Source organism: Hippocampus bargibanti, linkage group LG10 (assembly GCF_051943395.1).
Source record: "Hippocampus bargibanti isolate YZ-2025 linkage group LG10, ASM5194339v1, whole genome shotgun sequence".
In the NCBI taxonomy this organism is placed as follows: Eukaryota; Metazoa; Chordata; class Actinopteri; order Syngnathiformes; family Syngnathidae; genus Hippocampus; species Hippocampus bargibanti.
In genome coordinates, this window is record NC_142743.1 from 1115172 (window position 1) to 1135641 (window position 20470).

General features: G+C 41.2%; 1 protein-coding gene across 4 annotated transcripts in view; it reads left to right on the top strand.

Annotated features, from left to right (window-relative positions):
- Nucleotides 1–20470, top strand: part of LOC148892032 (VPS10 domain-containing receptor SorCS3-like) — a 181753-nt gene that overhangs the window by 107668 nt on the left and 53615 nt on the right. For 3 of the 4 annotated variants that reach the window (XM_089005560.1, XM_089005559.1, XM_089005557.1), the window contains exons 7-9: nt 1617–1735; nt 7588–7677; nt 15454–15633. In XM_089005560.1, coding sequence (XP_088861686.1) covers nt 1617–1735; nt 7588–7677; nt 15454–15633 — 389 coding nt within the window. The remainder of the gene's footprint in view (nt 1–1616; nt 1736–7587; nt 7678–15453; nt 15634–20470) is intronic. The other variant, XM_089005558.1, reaches the window with a different exon arrangement.

Sequence of the window (20470 nt, forward strand, 5' to 3'; positions counted from 1 at the left end):
GCGTTCCCTGTGCGTCTAGTTTGGAAAATGCTAATGCACCCGGAACCACAAAGTTATTCGATGCAGGCTTCTGATTGGCTGCCGAGTATGCAAATTGCCAAACGCATCGAAATTCCGACATTTCCAAACCGAACGAAGATTTGGAAATTGAAATAAAGCAAACGTTTGTTTTAAAAAGATTTTTTTTTATTATTATTTTTTTTCTTGCAAAAGTTGTCGGCCACCCGGGCGGAGACGATCTGTAAGTTGTACGACCGACGTAAAAGTTGCACGCCCTGGGCCTCCGGACAGACATTATTTCAGACATTGTTTTATCTAATCCACAAATGAGAATACTCCTATTTGATTTTAAAGAGCATCGTGTTATACCAGTGAGAAATTCCTTGTGTGTTCTGCACACTTGGCCAAACAAGATGAATCTGATTCTGATTCTGATTGAACACAGCAAGCTAACACATCAAATGTAATATTAGAAGAAGGCAACCCAGTGACAAAAACAACAAATTGAGAGATTTAAGGACAACCAACGTCTCTGGACAAGTTGTGTCCATAATTTCTAAAATGGCTTCAAATGACTTCTACTGAGCGTATTTTATAAAGATTCCACCGTATATAACTATATTTTATGTTTTAAGACTCGCCCTGAATATTCCGGAAGTCTTGTTTTTGAGTTGGCGACGAGTCCTCACCCTACGTCACTGAAGGAACGCCCCTCAGCGAGAAAGGACATACCTTTCATTACCTCAATGCATTTTGCAATACTTTGTTTGGTCTGAAAACTTCGTGTTGATCCGTGTTGATGGCGAAATTAGAAGGGTGAATCCTTGTGTGTGGCACCGAGCGTCTATTTGATATTCACTGACAAAAATTGTAAGGAATTAATCAGTCCGTTTCCACTGAGCTTTCCACGGAGCTTTGTCGCCCTCTTCTGCCTCTTTTCGGTGCTACATTCTGCCCCCCCCCCCCCAGATGACACACATTCGGTGCTACATTTCCCCCCTCAAAAAGACACGGAATAAATTCTTTAATCGATTGCAAACATGTATGCTTTCCTCTTCAGAACTATTTGAATCATATTCATAACTGGATGAGTAACAAGAAAGCATATTCTCCGAATCTGAAGCCATTGATTTGATTCTAGAGCCTTGCCGTGACACCACGAACGAGGGGGCAGGACCTTCTGAAACTGGCCACTTCCGGTTTCAAATTGAAGTACTTTTTACACATTTTAAGTCGTTTTTATTGGTGTTTTGCATTTGAATAAAAATATTATACTGCGTGTTTTGGGTATTTTATATGCTATAAAATGTTTTTTTTGATGTCAGTTAGGAAACAAAAAAGTTGATGTTGGTTGTCTTTTAAATAAATAACGAATGTGATTAAAAAAATCACTAGGGTGTCTGTAATTAATTATTCACAATTAATGTGGTACTTTGACCTGTAACTCTAGACTCTGTAGTAGCGCCTTATAATTTGATATGCCTTATCTGGAAAACGTTTTTTGAAACATATCATTAATTGAAGGTGAGCATTATTGTCCGATGCGCCTTACAAAGAAGAAAATGCTGTATGGTGTGTGTCAAAGGTCTCACACTGACCGTATTTCGAATGTCCAGGTGTGCAGTATATCACCTGCAGAGCACAGATGTGCACAGAAGCTAAGAGGAACTACCCCTTTGCTGGACACATTGACATCAGTTCATTGGTGGTTCAGGATGACTACATATTCATTCAGGTCAGTATGAAAAGAGCTTTTTTTATGGAAGTACTGCTTTGTTTGCATCAGTAAGGGCCAAAATGGCAAAATGCATATACTGTGGCGGAAATAAAGACGTGTCTACAGTCAGTCGTGTGTGCTCCTTTCTGACTGCTACATTGGTGACCCCGATGTTTGAAATGTTCCTGGCAACAGACAAAGAGGCGCCTTCCTCGCCCATGTCGCCCCGATCTCCTTAACTTGCAGCCGCCGCCTCGGCCACGAGGCTGTCCGACTTCTGGCAGAGCGACCCGACTTCCTGGTTTCAGCATGTTGAAGCGCTTTTCCGCCTATGAGGAATCATGATGGATGAGCCAAGTATTACATGGTCGTGGCGTCCCTCGACCAACCAAATATACGTCGTGTGACGCAGCTTTTGCGCGTATCTCCACGAAGCGAAAAATATGACGCGCTCAAACAGCTTCTGTTCAGAAGGTTCACTTTATTGGACCCGGAGAGAGTAGACAGGCTCTGTTGGGGTAATTCGCGATACAAACATCTTTAAACATCACTTTAGAATCTTTGTTTACGTTTGGACTTCCTGATACGTCATATCCTGCCTTCCTTTACATGATGTCGCATCTACATTACGTCACATCCTATCGCGTCACACACTGTGAGCCACGTATAAATGCTCTCCCTTTCTAGTTTGGCGCTCTTTCTCTCTCTCTCGCCATGCTTCCTCCTTAGCCGACACCGCGATGTCTCCGCTCTCTTCGAGATTAAACCAACTTTCTGTTCTACACCTGGCTTCCTGATGATTTAACCATCCTCTTCCATCAACACCCATAGAAGCAATGAACCAGGGACGAACAATCAAAATAAACCCATTAGGCTCCTTTCCTTTTTTAGACTGGGCGATGGCACGGCAGTGGCTCTCATGGACAAAATTCTAGCGAGCGGTGACTATCGACGTTTTGCGGAAGAAGCAGATTGAGTGATACTGGCTACACGGCGGTACACCGTGCAAACCGGGACGACCAAACCCCTCTGTGAGGCGACATTAACCGTCAATCCGTAGTGGCCCTCGTGGTCACACGGAGGCGGCGCGAGAAGGCCCTCTGCTTTTTCCACCAGTGGTTGTGGCGCCAAGGCTCGACGTTGCATACATACCTGGCGTTCCAAGTTTCCGGGAAACTCCAGTGCCGGTGTCTTGTAGCAGTCGTGGGCGCCAGCAAAAAAAGCAAACTGATTTTAATCACAGTCTCCTTTACCGGTTCCTTCCTTGCGCAGATCCCCTCCGACAACCACTCTACGGTGCCTTGAGAAAAAAAGAAGGCGAATGATCCCGTCGAGGTGTTACCTTTGCTGGTTTTGATCTTATATTTTGTCCTAATTGCTGCACAGGGTTGATAGTTGTTTAGTGTATGTGGGCAACTGCACATGTCAAATCATGTTGGGTACAACCCGTTCAGGTGACAATGGTTTCCTGCTAATAATCACCACTAGTATACATCAGAGCACTAATAGGGAAACAACACAATGGGGAATTTAAAGAGAGCTAGAGTCTTTCTATTAGGTGTATCTGATTATCGGTGCATGAATACACACACAACAATGAGGTCAGACATGTGATTTAAACTGAGTGATAGCGCAGACGTGTAATCAATGTGTCGTAAGGCTCTGCCTGCTTCGAATCACGATTTGTGATGAGTTGTTCATGGACCTTAAGTGGAATGTATTATTATTATTGTGTTAGTTTGAAAACTCAACAGACTGTACAGAACATTGTGTTCGCCCACATATATTTGAATATTCATCTGTGCTCATACATTTTCAATGCATGATTTGTTTAATTAATCATGGTTCGTGTGACAGACATATTTGAAGTGGTAATATTGGAAATTCAAAGTAACACAGATGCAATTTCTCATCTCAACTAAAATGTCCACTACATTGTGATTATCGTGTATTATGAGCATTATGAGGAAACATGCGGATCAAACTTCTGAAGACGGAGGACACTGATTCGCTGTGACGACCCCTTGAAGGAAAAAGCCGAAAGGAAAAGAAGATAAGGATGGCCAAATGAGATTCTTCACAGCTAAATGTAATTTAAAAAAGCGAGTTTAAGCACAAAGGCGGTTGTGATCAGTCAAGCCTGGTACTAGTTATGTTGGTGTTTTTCCAAGTGAGGCTGATAATGTATCCTACGACAAATGATGGGGAACCAATCATACCAATTCCTTTTAAAGTTCAAACAGCCTCAAGCAATCACGCTATCGATCTACTGCTCTTTCTCTGGATTGGATGTACAACTGGTTGTGCATTGTTCACCAAATGCCCAAATGTGTTTCTGCTCGCGCAGTAGCGGGTAGAAGCTCTTTTTTGTATCTTTCAATGCAATTTTGTTTTACATCAACAGTCTTGCATGCATTGCTGTGGGTGTCACTTCTTAGCCAATCTTTTCGTCATGCATTGGTTTAAAATGTTCTGCCAAAAAATGTTTTACCCAATATTTTTAAGTTGAAAAGAATGGGAAGGTGTGAGGTGGAAAAAGGACACCAGTTACCAGCAATTATTATTATTATTCGTCTGTGTAAGTTGTCAGTCGTACAGGAGTGGTCCATCGATGCAAAGGTTTCTTCAGCCGTCATCTGTACTTCTTTGAAGGTGTCGGACGTTTCACTTCTTATCCAAGATGCTTCTTCAGCGAACTAAAGTCTTGCTGGTAGTTTCGGCCCTATATATATCCCTACTGTCCAGACGTGGCGGTTTCTGCTATGATTGGTCCCTGCTCTCAGGTTGGGGGTAGCAGAGGACTACTTCCTGCCGCTCTACTGATTACTTCTATTGTCCTGACTGACGACCGGCCTGATTGCCCTATTAGCACTGGTATCACCTCATCAGCATAACTAAGCCTATGTTGGCTAAGCAGTCTCAGGAACGATCCAAATTGAACCTCATCCCACCATGTCGGTTTAGTGAAGGATTTTGCTCTTTTAATAAAATAGCTTCTTTTACTCCCCTTTCAAACCATCTATTTTCTTTCGCTCATTGTCGTCAAATGAGTGGTTGCTAGCTTTTAGGTGCATATGTACTGCCAATTGAGGTCCACTAGTATTATACCTGCAATGTTGATAAAGTCTTTTTCTTTTGAGGATTTGTTTAGTCTCCCCAATGTATTGCTCTTTACAATTTTCATTCTTACTGCTTGCCAAAAATACATAAAGAAGGGTTTCCCCTCCGACCCGTTGTATGTCGGCATAGAATCTGGACGCATTATAGCTATTGGGCAGTCTATGAGCATACTGTACATAGGCTGTGTAACACCACTCAAAGAATGTTAGGATAAATCAAGTGCCTAAGAGAATTATTTTGTTGGGTTTTTGCTTGCCAACAGTTTTCATACCAAAAACAAAATTACAGTATATTGTAATTGTAATGCGGCACGGTGGTGAGGACGTCCACTTCACAGTGCAGAGGTCATGAGTTCAAGACCCAACCCGGCCTCCTTTTGTGGAGTTTGCATGTTCTCCCCGGGCCCGCGAGGGTTTTCTCCAGGTCCTCCGGTTTCCTCCCACGTTCCAAAAATATGCATGGCGTGTTGATTGAACATTCTAAATTGTCCATAGGTGTCAGTGTGAGAATGACTGGTTGTTTTTCTCTGTGTGCTCTGTGATTGGCTGGCAACCAATTCAGGGTGTCCCCCGCCTAGTGCCCAAGGACGACTGGGATAGGCTCCAGCAGCCCCCGCGACCCTAATGAAGATTAAAGGACAACCAACGTCTCCGGACAGGTTGTGTCCATAATTTATAAAATGGCTTCAAATGACTTCTACTGAGAGTATTTTACAAAGATTCTCAAACAAAGAACCACATATAGCGATATTTTACGTTTTAAGACTTGCGCTGAATATTCCGGAAGTCTTGTTTTTGAGTTGGTGACAAGTCCTCACCCTACGTCACTGAAGGAACGCTCCTCAGCGAGAAAGGACATACCTTGCATCACCTCAATGCATTTGGCTTTGTTACTTTGTACTATACTACTTTGTTTGGTCTGAAAACTTCGTGTTGATCCGTGTTGATGGCGAAATTAGAAGGCAAACACATAAATAACGAGATGATGAATCCTTGTGTGTGGCAACAAGCATGTATTGGATATTCACTGACAAAAATTGTAAGGAATTAATCAGCCCCCAGATGACACACATTCGATGCTACGTCCCCCCCCCCCCCTCAAAATGACAGAATAAATTCTTTAATAGAATGCAAACATGTATGCTTTCCTCTTCAGAACTATTTGAATCATATTCATAACTGGATGAGTAACAAGAAAGCATATTCTCTGAATCTGAAGCCATTGTTTTGATTCTCGAGCAAGGCAAGACGTCTTGTCTTGCCGTGACACCACGAACATGGGGGCGGGACCTTCTGAAACTGGCCACTTCCGGTTTCAAATTGAAGTAATTTTTACACACTTTAAGTCATTTTTTTTTGTGTTTTGCATTTGACTAAAAATATCATACTGCGTATTTTGGGTATTTTAGATGCTATAAAACGTTTTTCTGATGTCAGTTAGGAAACAAAAAAGTGATGTTGGTTGTCATTTAAGCGGTCTGGAAAATGGATGGATAGTAATTGTATGTATTTAACAGCTAAAACCTAGTCGGTGCTGACACAAATACCAGAGGAAGGCTAAGTCTTTGGGAAACTGCATACCATCTTAGATTTTAATATCGTTATTTAACAGTTCCGCGACCCTAATGAGGAATAAGCGGTACGGAAAATGAGATGAGATGAGATTTAACAGTTGTCCCCCTAGAATAACAGTCCTCAACCTGTTTTGCCCCAGAGACAGGTTTAATGTGAGACAATACTTTCAGGGATCAGCCTTCTAGGCTGGATAAATACAACAAAATAATATAATCTGACCCGCATGGTATTTTCTGAACATAATCATATATATGAATCATGACATGGGGAATGTCACTATGCTCTCTGGTGTATATGGTAATGTTGGAATGTGTCTTCAAAATAAGATGCACCGCAAATACAAAGTGAATGGAAAATGCGCTGCCCATCATGCAGAATGGGCTTGTTGCGTGGAAATCTCCTGTTGAAATAAATCCATCTTTACTCCTGACTGTCGATAAAATGCTGCTTCTTCGAAGTCATAGGCTTCTCTTCTCTCTCATCGCCGGGCCATTTCCCTAGCCTCAAGAAGATTTCCAAATACCTTTGCTTTTTTCATTCTTTTGCGAGCTCCTTGGTTTCATTTTGGTGAAACATGTTCATGTGACCGAGAAGCCTGCCTTCACCAGTGTCAAATGTGCCATACTGTAGCTGTATGTAGCAGATAATTCAGTATTTTTTTTTCTAAATATAACATCATTCAGATTCTGAAATTAATAAAACTGAAGCAATGTCAGTTATTCATTGTTTCTGTCCTCTTGGTACAAGAGCAACCAACGGACCGGTGCCCCGGAACTGCTGCTATATGCTGATTGTGCATACATTTCATGTTTACTTATTTGTTTGTTTGTGTATTTAATTATGCATACACACATGCACACACACACACACTCGGATGCATTCATTCATGCATACATTCACACATACATACAGTTTATTCATGTACACTGTATTTTTTTTCATTTTAAGAACTGACGTTCATGCAGCGACTTCTTTATGTATTTTTGTGCGTCGCCACTATGAAGTCGTGTCTTGTATTTGAACTAATGGAAGGATTTTTTTGCAGATTCAATGATTAATCGAAAAAAAAATATTGACTCATGATTTGTTAATAAAAAGATCATTTGCATCAGGCCACATATTTAGCGAAATGACAAAAACAATGTATTTGTGTAACCGAGAATTGTGTTTTTATAGGTACCGACTACGGGAAGAGCAACTTATTATGTTTCCTACAAGAGAGACGTATTCATTCAAATTAAACTTCCAAAATATTCCTTGCCAAAGGTAGGATTTCTTTGTTTGTTTATTATGTCTGTTAACTCATACAGTACCTAGAGTTTCCTGAAAAGGTATGAGAATTATTTGGGGTACCCTGGATTTCTGCATAAATTGAACATAAAGTATGACTTGATCTCTCCATCTAAATCACGCCATACAACAGCTTGTTTAAAACAATACCAATATACAGTATGAGTGCGCTTCACATACATCAACGCTAAATGGTGCCCCCAATTCAAATAAAGTTGGGAAAATGTAATTAAAAACAGATTAAAATGATTTGCTAATGTTAAATGCATTTGCAAATATTAAAATGAGGTGATGTGATAAATTGTGAAATATGTATGTCACAGCTTTAAACTCAGCATTCCATCATTTGAGATACAAGTAAGTTCCGAGTTTGGTCACACAATGAACTGATCAATCGATCTATGTGCTCTCAGGTTTTTAATCGCACAGCATCTTAGAAAGAGGGCGGCCCGGTAGTCGAGTGGTTAGCACACTGGCTTCACAGTGCAGAGGTCGCCGGTCCGGCCTCCCTGTGTGGAGTTTGCATGTTCTCCCCGGATTGGGTTTTCTCCGGGTCCTCCGGATTCCTCCCACACTCTAAAAACATGCATGGCAGGCAGATTGACCACTCCAAATTGTCCCTAGGTGTGAGAGTGACTGTTGTATGTCTTTGTGTGCCCTGCGATTGGCTGGCAACCAATTCAGGGTGTCCCCCGCCTCGTGCCCAAAGACATCTGAGATAGGCTCCAGCAACCCCCGCGACCCTAATGAGGAATAAGCGGTACGGAAAATGAGATGAGATCTTAGAAACAATTGGGGTTGATGTTGTGAAGAATTGTTAACTTGGAAAAGGTTGGAAAGGGCTATAACAATCTCCAAATTCCTTGAAATGCATGAGTCAAGGTTGATATAGAATGCCTATAAATGGGAAAAGTTCAGGTCAGTACCCTTGCTACTCGACTTGCAGTGGCCGCAAGAGCAGAGTGTGGAATGCTGAAAAGCTGAATAACATTCCAATAGTATCACCCAAACCTTGACAGAAATCTCAGGCACACCACAACATCTCCGTTGACATGCTATTATGCGTCAACAGGAATGGTTGTCATTGGAGCACACCACGTTGTATGCCAGTGCTATCCACAAAAACAAACAAACAAACAAACAAACAAACAAACACACAAGTATTGCTATATTTTTGAAGTTGGAAAAAAAACTAGATATTCCCAATTCAACTAGATTCTTGGAGCATTGAATTTTGCTGCTGTCGAGTGCAATTCATTCTTTCATTTTACAAACCGTTTTATCCTCTCTAGTGTTGTGGGGGATGCTGGAGCCTATCCCAGCTGACTTCGGGCAGTAGGCGGGGGACACCCTGAACTGGTTGCCAGACAATTGCAGGGTATAAAGAGACAAGTTGATGAACATGTTTTTTGAATGTGGGAGGAAACCGCAGGACCTGGAGAAAACTCACACAGGGCCAGGTAGAACCTGTTTAACTACACACAGGGAGCCCAGAACTGGAATTGGCATGGCAGGCCAATGGAACACTGTTTGTCCCTTGATGTGGTTGTGTGTGTGAATGGTTGCATGTCAATGGGTGTCCTGCGATTAGATGGCAATCGGTTTAGTGAGTCACCCCGCCCTATGCCCGAAGACAGCTGTGATAGGCTCCAGCATGCCCGCGACCCTCGTAAGGATAAAGAAATTAGAAAATGAATGAATTGATGCCTGCAAATTTAAGTTTAAAGTCCCTGAAAAAGTCAAAAGGAAAACAAATGTTTTTTTGTTTCTTTTATTTGACATTCACACTATAAAATGAGGCTCAAAACCTGCGCCCTTAACCGTTGTTGAATGCTGTGAAAAAACGCCCCACCTGACCCTTATATGTCAGTTTACTCATTCACTGCCAGATGATGTGCAAAAATGTGTCGACGCCAGGGTTTTTGTCCGTTGTTTTGTCCGTTGTTTTTTTGTCACTCAAATTGTAGGACCCACATAATATTGAGTTTTAGGACTATATAAATATTCAGTGCAGCGTAAGAAACCTTAGACGCTCTTCTTTCATCAAAAAAAGAGTTAATTCCTAAATTATATGGGTCTAGAGTTATCTGAGCTTGAAATGGGTGAGGCTGTATAAAAGGCTAATGATGCCCCCTCGTGGGAAGGAATCTCAGGTGAGGTGTTCAAACAAATCTGTGACACCAGATGGAGTGAATGCATGTCCTCAAAGGCCCTCAGGAACCCGCGTGAGGCAAAATGGAATGTTCCACAACTTATGCCTTTTACCGAAGATGTGAAAAAGATGCATGAGTATCTTGAGGTCCAAAAACAGCTGTACCAAACAAAATTCAAAGAAGACACAAGTAGGAAACATTGGGGAGAACTTGCAAAAGTTACTTTGCGAAATTATCATTTTCAACCGGAGAAGAGAAGGGAAGTTTCTAAGATGCCACTTACTGCGTTTACTTTGAGAGAGACATCGTCGACACATCCGGATGTGGAGCTGGCTTTGTCTGACCTTGAGCGGAAACTGTGTCGGCACTTCCAAAGAATTGAGATACAAGGTAAACGAGGGCGAAAGGTTCCCAATCTCCTTACACTTGAAGTGCAGACATCCATGATGTTACTTGCCAATACTCGTCATGAATGTGGGATACTGGATGAAAACACATTCTTAGTTGTAAGACCACAAGCTCCCAGTCACTTCAGAGGATCTCATGTAATTCGTCAGATAGCCCTAAACTGCGGGGCAAAAAATCTGGAAGCATTGTCTTCCACAAAATTCAGAAAGCACATGGCCACAATGTCCAAAGTTCTCAATTTAAAAGACAATGAAATGGATGAACTGTCAGACTTCCTTGGCCATGATATCAGAGTGCACCGTCAATATTATCGGCTGCCGGAGGGGACATTGCAGCTTGCAAAAATGACCATGCTTCCATCGCACTGGAAACGGGAAGTTTGTCCCAGTTTAAGGGCAAGAATTTGGATGAAATCAACATTGATCCCCATGGTAAGAACACATCTGCATATTTTAGGAAATAAGTGCACCCATTTTTTTCTCTGCCAGCTGAAGTTTTATCTGTTTTTCCTCTGTTGCTCAGAAAAACTATGTGTTGACACTGATATGTCAGGCACTGATGATGAGGACGATAAAGATATGACAAAATGTACTCCTACATCAACATCATCGCCACAATCATATGGTATGTTTATGACTTTAAAATGTTTTAGGTCAAAATATGTTTTGTTCAATGCCTTCCCGAAAATGTAGACCATCGGTGTCATACATGTCAGTATACATTTATGTTGACACAGAAAATAATTGTAAATTCAAAACAATACTTGTGAATTTCTCCACTGTGAGTCTAATAAAGGGTAATGTAATGTAATGTAATGTAATCTAATCTTGCACAAGGAGAGTGGGACGAGGGACAAGCAGTCACTGACGCTGAGACAGCAACGTACCCACCCGAAATCCAGTTATGTGTTTGCTCTCGGGTATATTACAGACAGTACACATATGTAGTGTTTTATTTGTATTTATAATAATAATAATAATAATGATGATAATAATAATAATAATACATTACATTTTAAGCGCCTTTTAAAGCTCTCAAGGACACTTTACAGTCACAGACAAGCATAGGTACTATAATAAATAAAATACAATCATGAATAGAATGTAATAAATAAAATACAATTATAAATAGAAATAAGAGACCTGTTTTTTTGTGCAGGTAGGTCAGATGGGAAGATGCTGCTCGTCAAGACGGTGCCTGTTCCACCACACCAAACAAAAGGTAAACTGTTTTCTCTTGGTTCGTGACTGAGTTATCATCTGACACGCAACACTTGTAGGGGTCTATGTACTGTATGGGTAGGGGGACTATGATACATTATTTTTGTTTTTGATTACCATAATGTACAACCTACAAAAAATGCTCTATATCTCTTCCTCCTCATAACATTCGATGGGATATTTAGTATTGAACAACTTCAAGTTAGCGTCGAGGGTGTATAGAAAATTGAATGTAATCTTTAAAATCATGTTTTCTCAGTAGTAAATATATAAGCATTTCGTCATGTAATGTGAACCCTTACAAAATAAATTGATCTCACCAAAAAAATTCGGAATTGCATTCAGACCTGCACTGTGAACACACACTGAAGTACATATTCCTGATTTTGTAGAACTCAATATATTTATTCTGTGTTTTCGACTAATAGGTAAATTGGATGGTAGGTCAGAGCTGGTGAAGATCTCTGAAGGTAAACTGTTATCTAGTGGCTCGTGAATGTGTTATCATTTGATGTATAAAAACTACAAAACTGTTGCAAAACAGACCAATGATGACTTTAGACAGCACTGGCCTGTGTCTTAACTTTTGGAGGAATATTAATTTACTGTCCCATTTTATACAGGGAAGGAAGAAGTAAAAATGATCGTAAAAAAGTGGACAGAAGAAGAAATCCACGCTGTGGAGAAAACCTTGATGGACTCCATCCGGTCTCTCAAGGTTCCAGACAAAGACGAATGCAGGAATTGCTTTAAGGCTTCACCAGAAGAATTGAAAGGGAGAACTTGGAAGGGAGTATCAATGCGGTTTTCGTGAAAAACCGCATTGATAAATTAATGAGAATGTCCGCAAAAGGCAGGTAAGATTAGGTCCGAAACTAAGGAAAGGTTAGGTTTGGCAGCTAGAACCATGCATTGTTTTTATGTATGTCATCTGCGTCATGTGCACTTGTTTCTGGCACATTTCAATACCACACAGAGACAATAGCTTTTATTTCAACGTTTTGAGTGGTTTTTTTTCTTGAATATTTGTCGACTTAACTTCTGGACACACCAATTTTGTCCAGCACTTTTATTTCAATCTTGAACGTTTTACATGCAGTTATAGTTGTATTAAGTTCATCCTGTCTACTTGATATCTAATTTAAAACAGATTCTTATCTTACAGACAGTGTATTGTCGGTGTTCAAATACCTGACATGTTTCGGCGTCTACTTCCGCCTTCGTCAGAGTGTCACGGAGAAACACGATTTACACGCAGTTGTTAATATGAAAGCAATTTGTATTTATTGTCTTACCACCATGTCTTGAATGTTTGAAATTTCAGGTTGATGTATTTCAATTATTAAAAAGATCGGAGGCTGCCATTGAAATTGGTACGTGAGCAGTGTTAATTTACTTGATTCTCTTCAATCTATTTTATAATTGTCATGTTATTTATTTTTTTGTTTTTTGTTCTTTTGACTTCAAGATGGCACCGCGAGAGTGGCTACCTTCCCAGCAGCTATTCTACTTTCATTTTTTTCATAACTTTGCTGCTGTGAAATGTAAATGTATCCACTGCGAGACTAATAAAGGCAAATCCAATCCAATAAATATGCAAGAAAAAGTATGTTTGTTCTAGCAATGTAGACTGAAAATTGAGAACATTAAAACATTGTCATTTAGGTCCGATCTGCACAGGTTGTTAGTCAATATGTAATTAAAAGACAAGATATATTTTCCATAGATTGAACATACAAATCTAAAAACTACACAAAGAGCACACCAAGTGTTGGAACTCAGCACATTTCTGAAACAAAAATTTGCTGGCAGCACCAATGGGATGTAATTCACAGATAAATAATAAAGAATAGCACATTGAAAAGTCCAATACGGGATGCAGTCAAACTTTTGGTTGTAACAGAACCTGGCAGACCTACATCAGGTGCTTCTGTCGGATATCGTGTCAGAAAATGGGAGGGGGCTTGGACCCAGTTGTGCATCTGAACAAAATATTTCACAATTTATGTGTTCAAAATTTAGAATTGTCAAAAAATATACGATCATGGCTCCTGCAAAACACAATTGCTGACCTTAGAGGCTATAAATAATGTCTCTTGAAAAAAATAAGTGCCACCTGCTAGTAGTTTTGGTTTGACATGATTCGTTAAGTCCCAAAGGAGTTGCGAAAAACCTGGAAAAATTAAATCAAGAATTATGCCATTTTAAAGTGATTTCTGAGTGAGCACAGGCTAAAAAATGTGGGTCCTAAAATCATTTTTTTATGAGTTTCATAAATATGTTTTTTTCTTGTTTGAAATTGAGTTCTCACGGGTCAAATGTTTTGCACACCATGTCCCCACCATGTAGCAAAAACGTGTATGAGTGTGTGTGTGTGTGTGTGTGTGTGTGTGTGTGTGTGTGTGTGTGCGTGTGCGTGTGCGTGTGTGTGTGTGTGCGTGTGTGTGTGTGTGTGTGTGTGTGTGTGTGTGTGTGTGTGTGTGTGTGTGTGTTTGATGGGAAGTGTGGCAAACATCAGATGATGCCAATTCATCAGATTACATTCAGATAGATTACATTCATGAAGGGTGTCTGCAATGGTAATTTCAAACTATGGTATTATGTATTTAAATGTAGCCACAAGGGGGCACAAGCCAGTGTCTTATTGTGCCGGTCCCAAGCCCGGATAAATACAGAGGGTTGTGTCAGGAAGGGCATCCAACGTAAAAAAAAAATGCCAAAACAAATATGCGAATCAAACCTCTGAATCCCATACCGAATCGGTCGAGGCCCGGGTTAACAACGGCCGCCATTGGTACTGTTGACCTTCAGGGTGCCAGTGGAAAATTGACTACTCGAAGAAGGGGAGGAGGGATGTGTGCCCGGAGGGAAAGAGAGAAATGGAACGCCAAGAGTATAGAACTAAGAGTAGGAACTTTGAATGTAGGAAGAATGACAGGTAAAGGTCGAGAGCTGGTTGACATGATGCAGAGAAGGAAGGTAGACATACTGTGTGTCCAGGAGACCAGGTGGAAAGGGAGCAAGGCTAGAAGCTTAGAGTCAGGGTTTAAGTTGTTCGATCATGGTGAAGACAGAAAGAGAAATGGAGTTGGGCTTATCTTAAAAGAGGAGTTTGTTAGGAATGTCTTAGAAGTAAAAAGAGTATCAGATAGAATGAGGAGTCTGAAGCTAGAAATTGAAGGCGTGATGTTCAATGTTGTTTGTGGGTATGCCCCACAAGTAGGATGCGAGCTGGCGGAGAAGGAGAAATTTTGGTTGGTCTTCGATGAAGTCATACAAAACATCCCGAGAAGTGAGGGCGTTGTAATTGGTGGAGACTTCAATGGACATGTTGGCACAGGAAACAAAGATGATGAGGAGGTGATGGGCAGAACTGGAGGTAGCAGAGCTGAAGATGTTGAGGTTTTCTTTGGGAGTGACCAGGTTGGATAGGATCAGGAATGAGTACATTAAAGGGACAACTCATATTAGATGCTTTGGAGAGAGAGTTTAGAGAGGCCAGACTGAGACGGTTTGGACATGTCCAGAGGAGAGAGAGTGACTATATCGGGAGAAGGATACTGAGCCAGGCAGGAGACCGAGAGGAAGACCGAAGAGGAGGTGTATGGATGTGGTCAAAGAGGACATGAAGGTAGCTGTGTGAGAGAAGAGGATGCACAAAACCGGAAAAGATGGTAGGACATTGATTCGCTGTGGCGACCCCTTTGGGGAAAAGCCGAAAGGAAAAGAAGAGGTATTCTGTACTTACACCAGTTCTTTTTGCTAATTATTTTTGTTTCAGCAACTGTCATACAGCACAAAAAAACATTGGTGCAATTTGTCATTGTCTATACCGTATTCTGTATACAGTTTATTCAAAGATAGTCATATTCATTGATTTTATGACCACTTCCACAGGGTCGGTTGCTTTAATCTCAACCCTCTAAAACTCCGATTATGTCCCCTTTTAATCTTTCCCTGCTCTCTGTTAGGATTTACACATTGTCAGCACAGATGAAAAGCAGGTATTTGCCGCAGTCCAAGAGTGGAACCAGAATGACACCTATAACCTCTACCTCTCTGACACGAGAGGCGTCTACTTCACCTTGGCCATGGAAAATGTCAAAACCACAAAAGGGATTGGAGGGAACCAAATGCTGGATTTATATGAGGTACGCTCCAAATGATATTGGCCATAACCATTAAAATTACTTGAAAGGATACACTACAACTATTATTAATGCAAACATTTATTTTTGCTGAAATACGTATATCTATACTGAAACACACTAATAAATAATAATTTAAGAAGACAAAGAGACATAAGTCTTCTTGTGCCGGTCCCAAGCCCGGATAAATACAGAGGATTGTGTCAGGAAGGGCATCCGACGTAAAAGCTGGGCCAAAACAAACATGCGTATCATACCTCTGAAGATGGAGGTTACTGATTCGCTGTGGCGACCCCTTGAAGGGAAAAGCCAAAAGGAAAAGAAGAAGAAGACCCATTGAATATTCACAACCACATTTGCTTCGTGATCAATGTCGATGATTGTTTATTTTTTTATATTCTCTGGTCAAATTACACACACAAAAAAACATATTTAAAAACACATTTAATAGAGGAAAACTACAGTTTAACATGCAATATATATATATATATATATATATATATATATATATATATATATATATATATATATATATATATATATATATATATATATATATATATAAATCGTCGTCTCACCCCTCATGGGTGGTGTCTGTCCACCATCTTTAGCTCGGGTCCCTTGAGGGTTCTGCCCAGTATCCGTGCTGTTCCCAGCACTGCGCTTTTCTGCGAGATATCCGATGTTGTTCCCGGGATCTGTTGCAACCACTCGTCGAGTTTGGGGGTCACTGCCCCGAGTGCTCCGACCACCACAGGCACGACTGTCACCTTTACCTTCCAGGCTCTCTCCAGCTCCTCTCTGAGCCCTTGGTAGTTCTCCATTTTCTCATGTTCCTTCTTTCTGATGTTTCCATCACTCGGGACCGCTACATCCATGACAACGGCTTTCCTTTGCCCTTTATTTATGACCACGATATCTGGTTGGTTGGCCATTACCATCTTGTCAGTCTGTATCTGGAAGTCCCACAGGATCTTTGCTCGGTCATTCTCTACTACCTTGGGAGGTGTTACCCATTTTGACCTTGGGGTTTCCAGTCCATACTCCGCACAGATGTTTCGGTAGACTATGCCAGCCACCTGGTTATGGCGCTCCATGTAGGCTTTCCCTGCCAGCATCTTACACCCTGCAGTTACGTGTTGGATTGTCTCAGGTGCCTCTTTGCACAACCTACACCTTGGGTCTTGCCTGGTGTGGTATATCCCTGCCTCTATGGTTCTGGTGTTCAGGGCCTGCTCTTGAGCAGCCAGGATGAGTGCCTCTGTGCTGTCCTTTAGGCCAGCCCTCTCGAGCCACTGATAGGACGTCTTGAGATCAGCCACTTCTGTTATGGTTTGGTGGTACATCCCAGGTAGGGGCTTTTCCTCCCATGATTGTCCCTCTTCCAGTACCTCATCCTCTGTTCCCCATTGTCTGAGACATTCTCTGAGTACATCATCCTTTGGAGCATTCTCTTTGATGTATTCATGGAGCTTGGATGTTTCATCCTGGACAGTGGCTCGGCTCTCACACTCACTAGTCCCCTGCCTCCTTCCTTACGGCTTGTGTACAGTCTCAGGGTGCTGGACTTGGGATGGAACCCTCCATGCATGGTGAGGAGTTTTTGGGTCTTAACATCTGTGATCTGAATCCCTTCCCTTGGCCACCTTATTATTCCTGCAGGGTATCTGATCACTGGCAGGGCATAGCTGTTTATTGACTGGGTCTTGTTCTTGCCATTGAGCTGGCTTCTGAGGACTTGCGTCACCCTCTGGAGGTATTTGGTATTTTCCTTGTTGCTAGTTCGAGGTTGCCATTGGCCTGTGGTATAACAAGGTACTTGTAGCTGTTTTCAATGTCTGCTATTGTTCCTTCAGGGAGTGAGACCCCTTCAGTGTGGACTACCTTGCCCCTCTTAGTCACCATCCGACTACATTTCTCCAGCCCGAATGACATTCTGATGTCACTGCTGTAGATCCTGGTTGTGTGGATCAGGGAGTCTATGTCCCTTTCACTCTTAGCATACAGCTTTATGTCATCCGTGTAGAGGAGGTGACTGATCGTAGCTCCATTTCTGAGGCGGTATCCATAGCCTGTCTTGGCGATTATCTGGCTGAGGGGGTTCAGTCCTATGCAGAACAGCAGTGGGGAGAGTGCATCACCTTGGTATATGCCACGTTTGATGGACACTTGAGTTAGTGGCTTGCCATTGGCTTCAAGTGTGGTTTTCCACATCCTCATCGAGTTTGCAACGAAGGCTCTCAGGGTCATGTTGACCTTATACAACTCCAAGCATTCAGTGATCCATGTGTGTGGCATTGAGTCATATGCTTTCTTGTAATCAATCCAGGCTATGGTATAGTTGGTTGATTGGTTGGTATGTCGGGACCTGCAGTCTCGTGCGTCTGTTCTGTCAACCAGCAGCTGATGTTTTGGCACCTCTCGTATCTCTACCAACAACATCGGATATCTCGGTCCAGAAAAGCGCAGTGCTGGGAACAGCACAGATACTGCGCAGAACCCTCAAGCTTCCTGGCCTCTGGTAGAGGACCCGAGCTGAAACAAAGAACTAAACAAAAAGCTGTTCGATACAATTGTGGTCATGAATTAACAAGTTCTTGTAGAATTACTGAAATATTTTTTAAGACGATGCAATGAGCTGTTTTGCAAGTTTTTAGGTAATGGTGTAGTGGTGGTAGTGCGGTGGGATTTTTTTTTCAAGGAAAGAAATGTCCTTTGGCTAAAATAAAAGATTGAAAAGCACTGTTTTCGAGAACATCTAGGAAAAAAATAGGTCACGCTATCCAATGATCAATTTCGATGTCAAATCATTGGTTAAAAAGCCAAGTTCCTAAAATATGTATAGAGTATGTTTTTTTTTTGTTGAATTTCGTTCCCAACAATACATGTTTTGCAAAGATCCATCCAGTAGTTCTTCAGATATAAGGCTTCAAAGAAAGTTTGCCACACCTTTTTTTCACAAAGTATTGAAGACTATAGTTCCTTATGACTCTAAATGTAAGATTTTTTTTCTGTGCCCTCACAATAAACAGATCCATTAAGTCTCATTCTTCTTCTTCTTCTTTTCCTTTCGGCTTTTCCCTTCATTCAGAATCAGAATCATCTTTATTATCTTTATTTTAACACACAATAAATTTGACTCAATTAATATAGGCTCCAAACTAGTATACTTTATGTAGTTTCAACACAGCCACATGCTGATATGCGCACACTTGTGCAACTCTTAACCGCTAGCAGTCGATATAATTGCTCAATATGATAGCAGACTCGAAAACAGTTTCATTGGTTAGATGTGATGTGTTTCGCTGTGCCTTCACATCATCCTCAAATGGGACTCCTGGGAATGCTGTGAACATCGTGTAAACATATCCTTACTACAGTGAGTGAAAGGTGAGGTCGAACAAGAACACAGAGACCCTCATTAGGCACATTAATCCTGCATGTTGTGTGTTTCTGACTGTCAAATTTGGTGCCTATTAGTGCCATTTACACGACTCGAGGTCTCAAGTGAGTTAAAGACCGAACTGAACACTGAAACACTTCACTATGTTAACCTTTTGGAGAGGCTCTGTCCTTTAATGGACAACCGACACCATTTTTCTGTTTCCTAACTGACATCAGAAAAACGTTTTATAGCATCTAAAATACCCAAAACACGCAGGCTGATATTTTTAGACAGATTCAAAACACCAATAAAATGAGTTAAAGTGTCCCAAAACTACTTCAAAATGACCTCGGAGATGGCGAGATTCAGAAGGTCCTTCCCTCTTGTTCGTGACATCACACCAGGACGTCTTGCCTTGCTCTAGAATCAAAACAATGGCTTCAGATTCGGAGAAGATGCTTTCTTGTTACTCATCCAGTTATGAATATGATTCAAATAGTTCGGAAGAGGAAAGCGTAAATGTTTGCAATCGATTAAAGAAGTCCTTCCGTATCAATTAGAGCCGTCAAGACTCCAATGTAGCGTCCCAGAAAATGCACAAGATGGCGCCCAAGCGCAGTTGGAAATGGGCTGATTTGTCTGCTGGGAATTTGTGTCAGCTAGTATCAAATAGTAGTCTTGATGCAACATACAACGATTCACCATCGTGTTATTTATGTGTTTTCCTTCTAATTTCGCCATCAACACGGATCAACACGTTTTCAGACCAAACAAAGTACCCAAAATGCATTGTGTGTCGCTTTCTCGGTCAGGGGCGTTGCAGACGTGACGTCACGTCAGGAATCGTCACCAACTCGAAAACAAGACTTCCTGAATATTCAGCGTGAGTCTTAAGACATAAAATATAGCTATATGCAGTGGAATCTTTGTAAAATACGCTCAGTAGAAGTCATTTGAAGTGATTTTACAAATTATGGACAAAACTCATCTGGAGGCGTCGGTTGTCCTTTAAATCTTTTATCGTACTTCAGAGCTGCTGAAGTCAATTGGGAGTAACAGCAAACAGGGCATCTCAAGAAGAATATAGATGTGTGTATATTCATGTCTGGGCCTACCTTATGAGCACACAATCTCCTCAAATTAAGATGTCAATTATCAATAGATGTGATATTTTGTGTCGACTAATTCAGTTATATAATCAGATCAGAATCCAACCCCATCCCTCTTCAATTGCTGCTGTGGACTGCAAATTTCCCCATTGCGGGACGAATAAAGGTATTCTGATTCTGATTCTGATAAGAATTATCTTTATTGCCAAGTATGTAGAACACACAAGGAATTTGTTTCCGGTCGAACACGCTGTACTAGTATCATCATCAAAAAAATTGCAAAGAGGCACTATACAGTTCAATTTGGGCTACTGTTCAAAGAGTTAATGGCTTGGGGGAAGAAGCT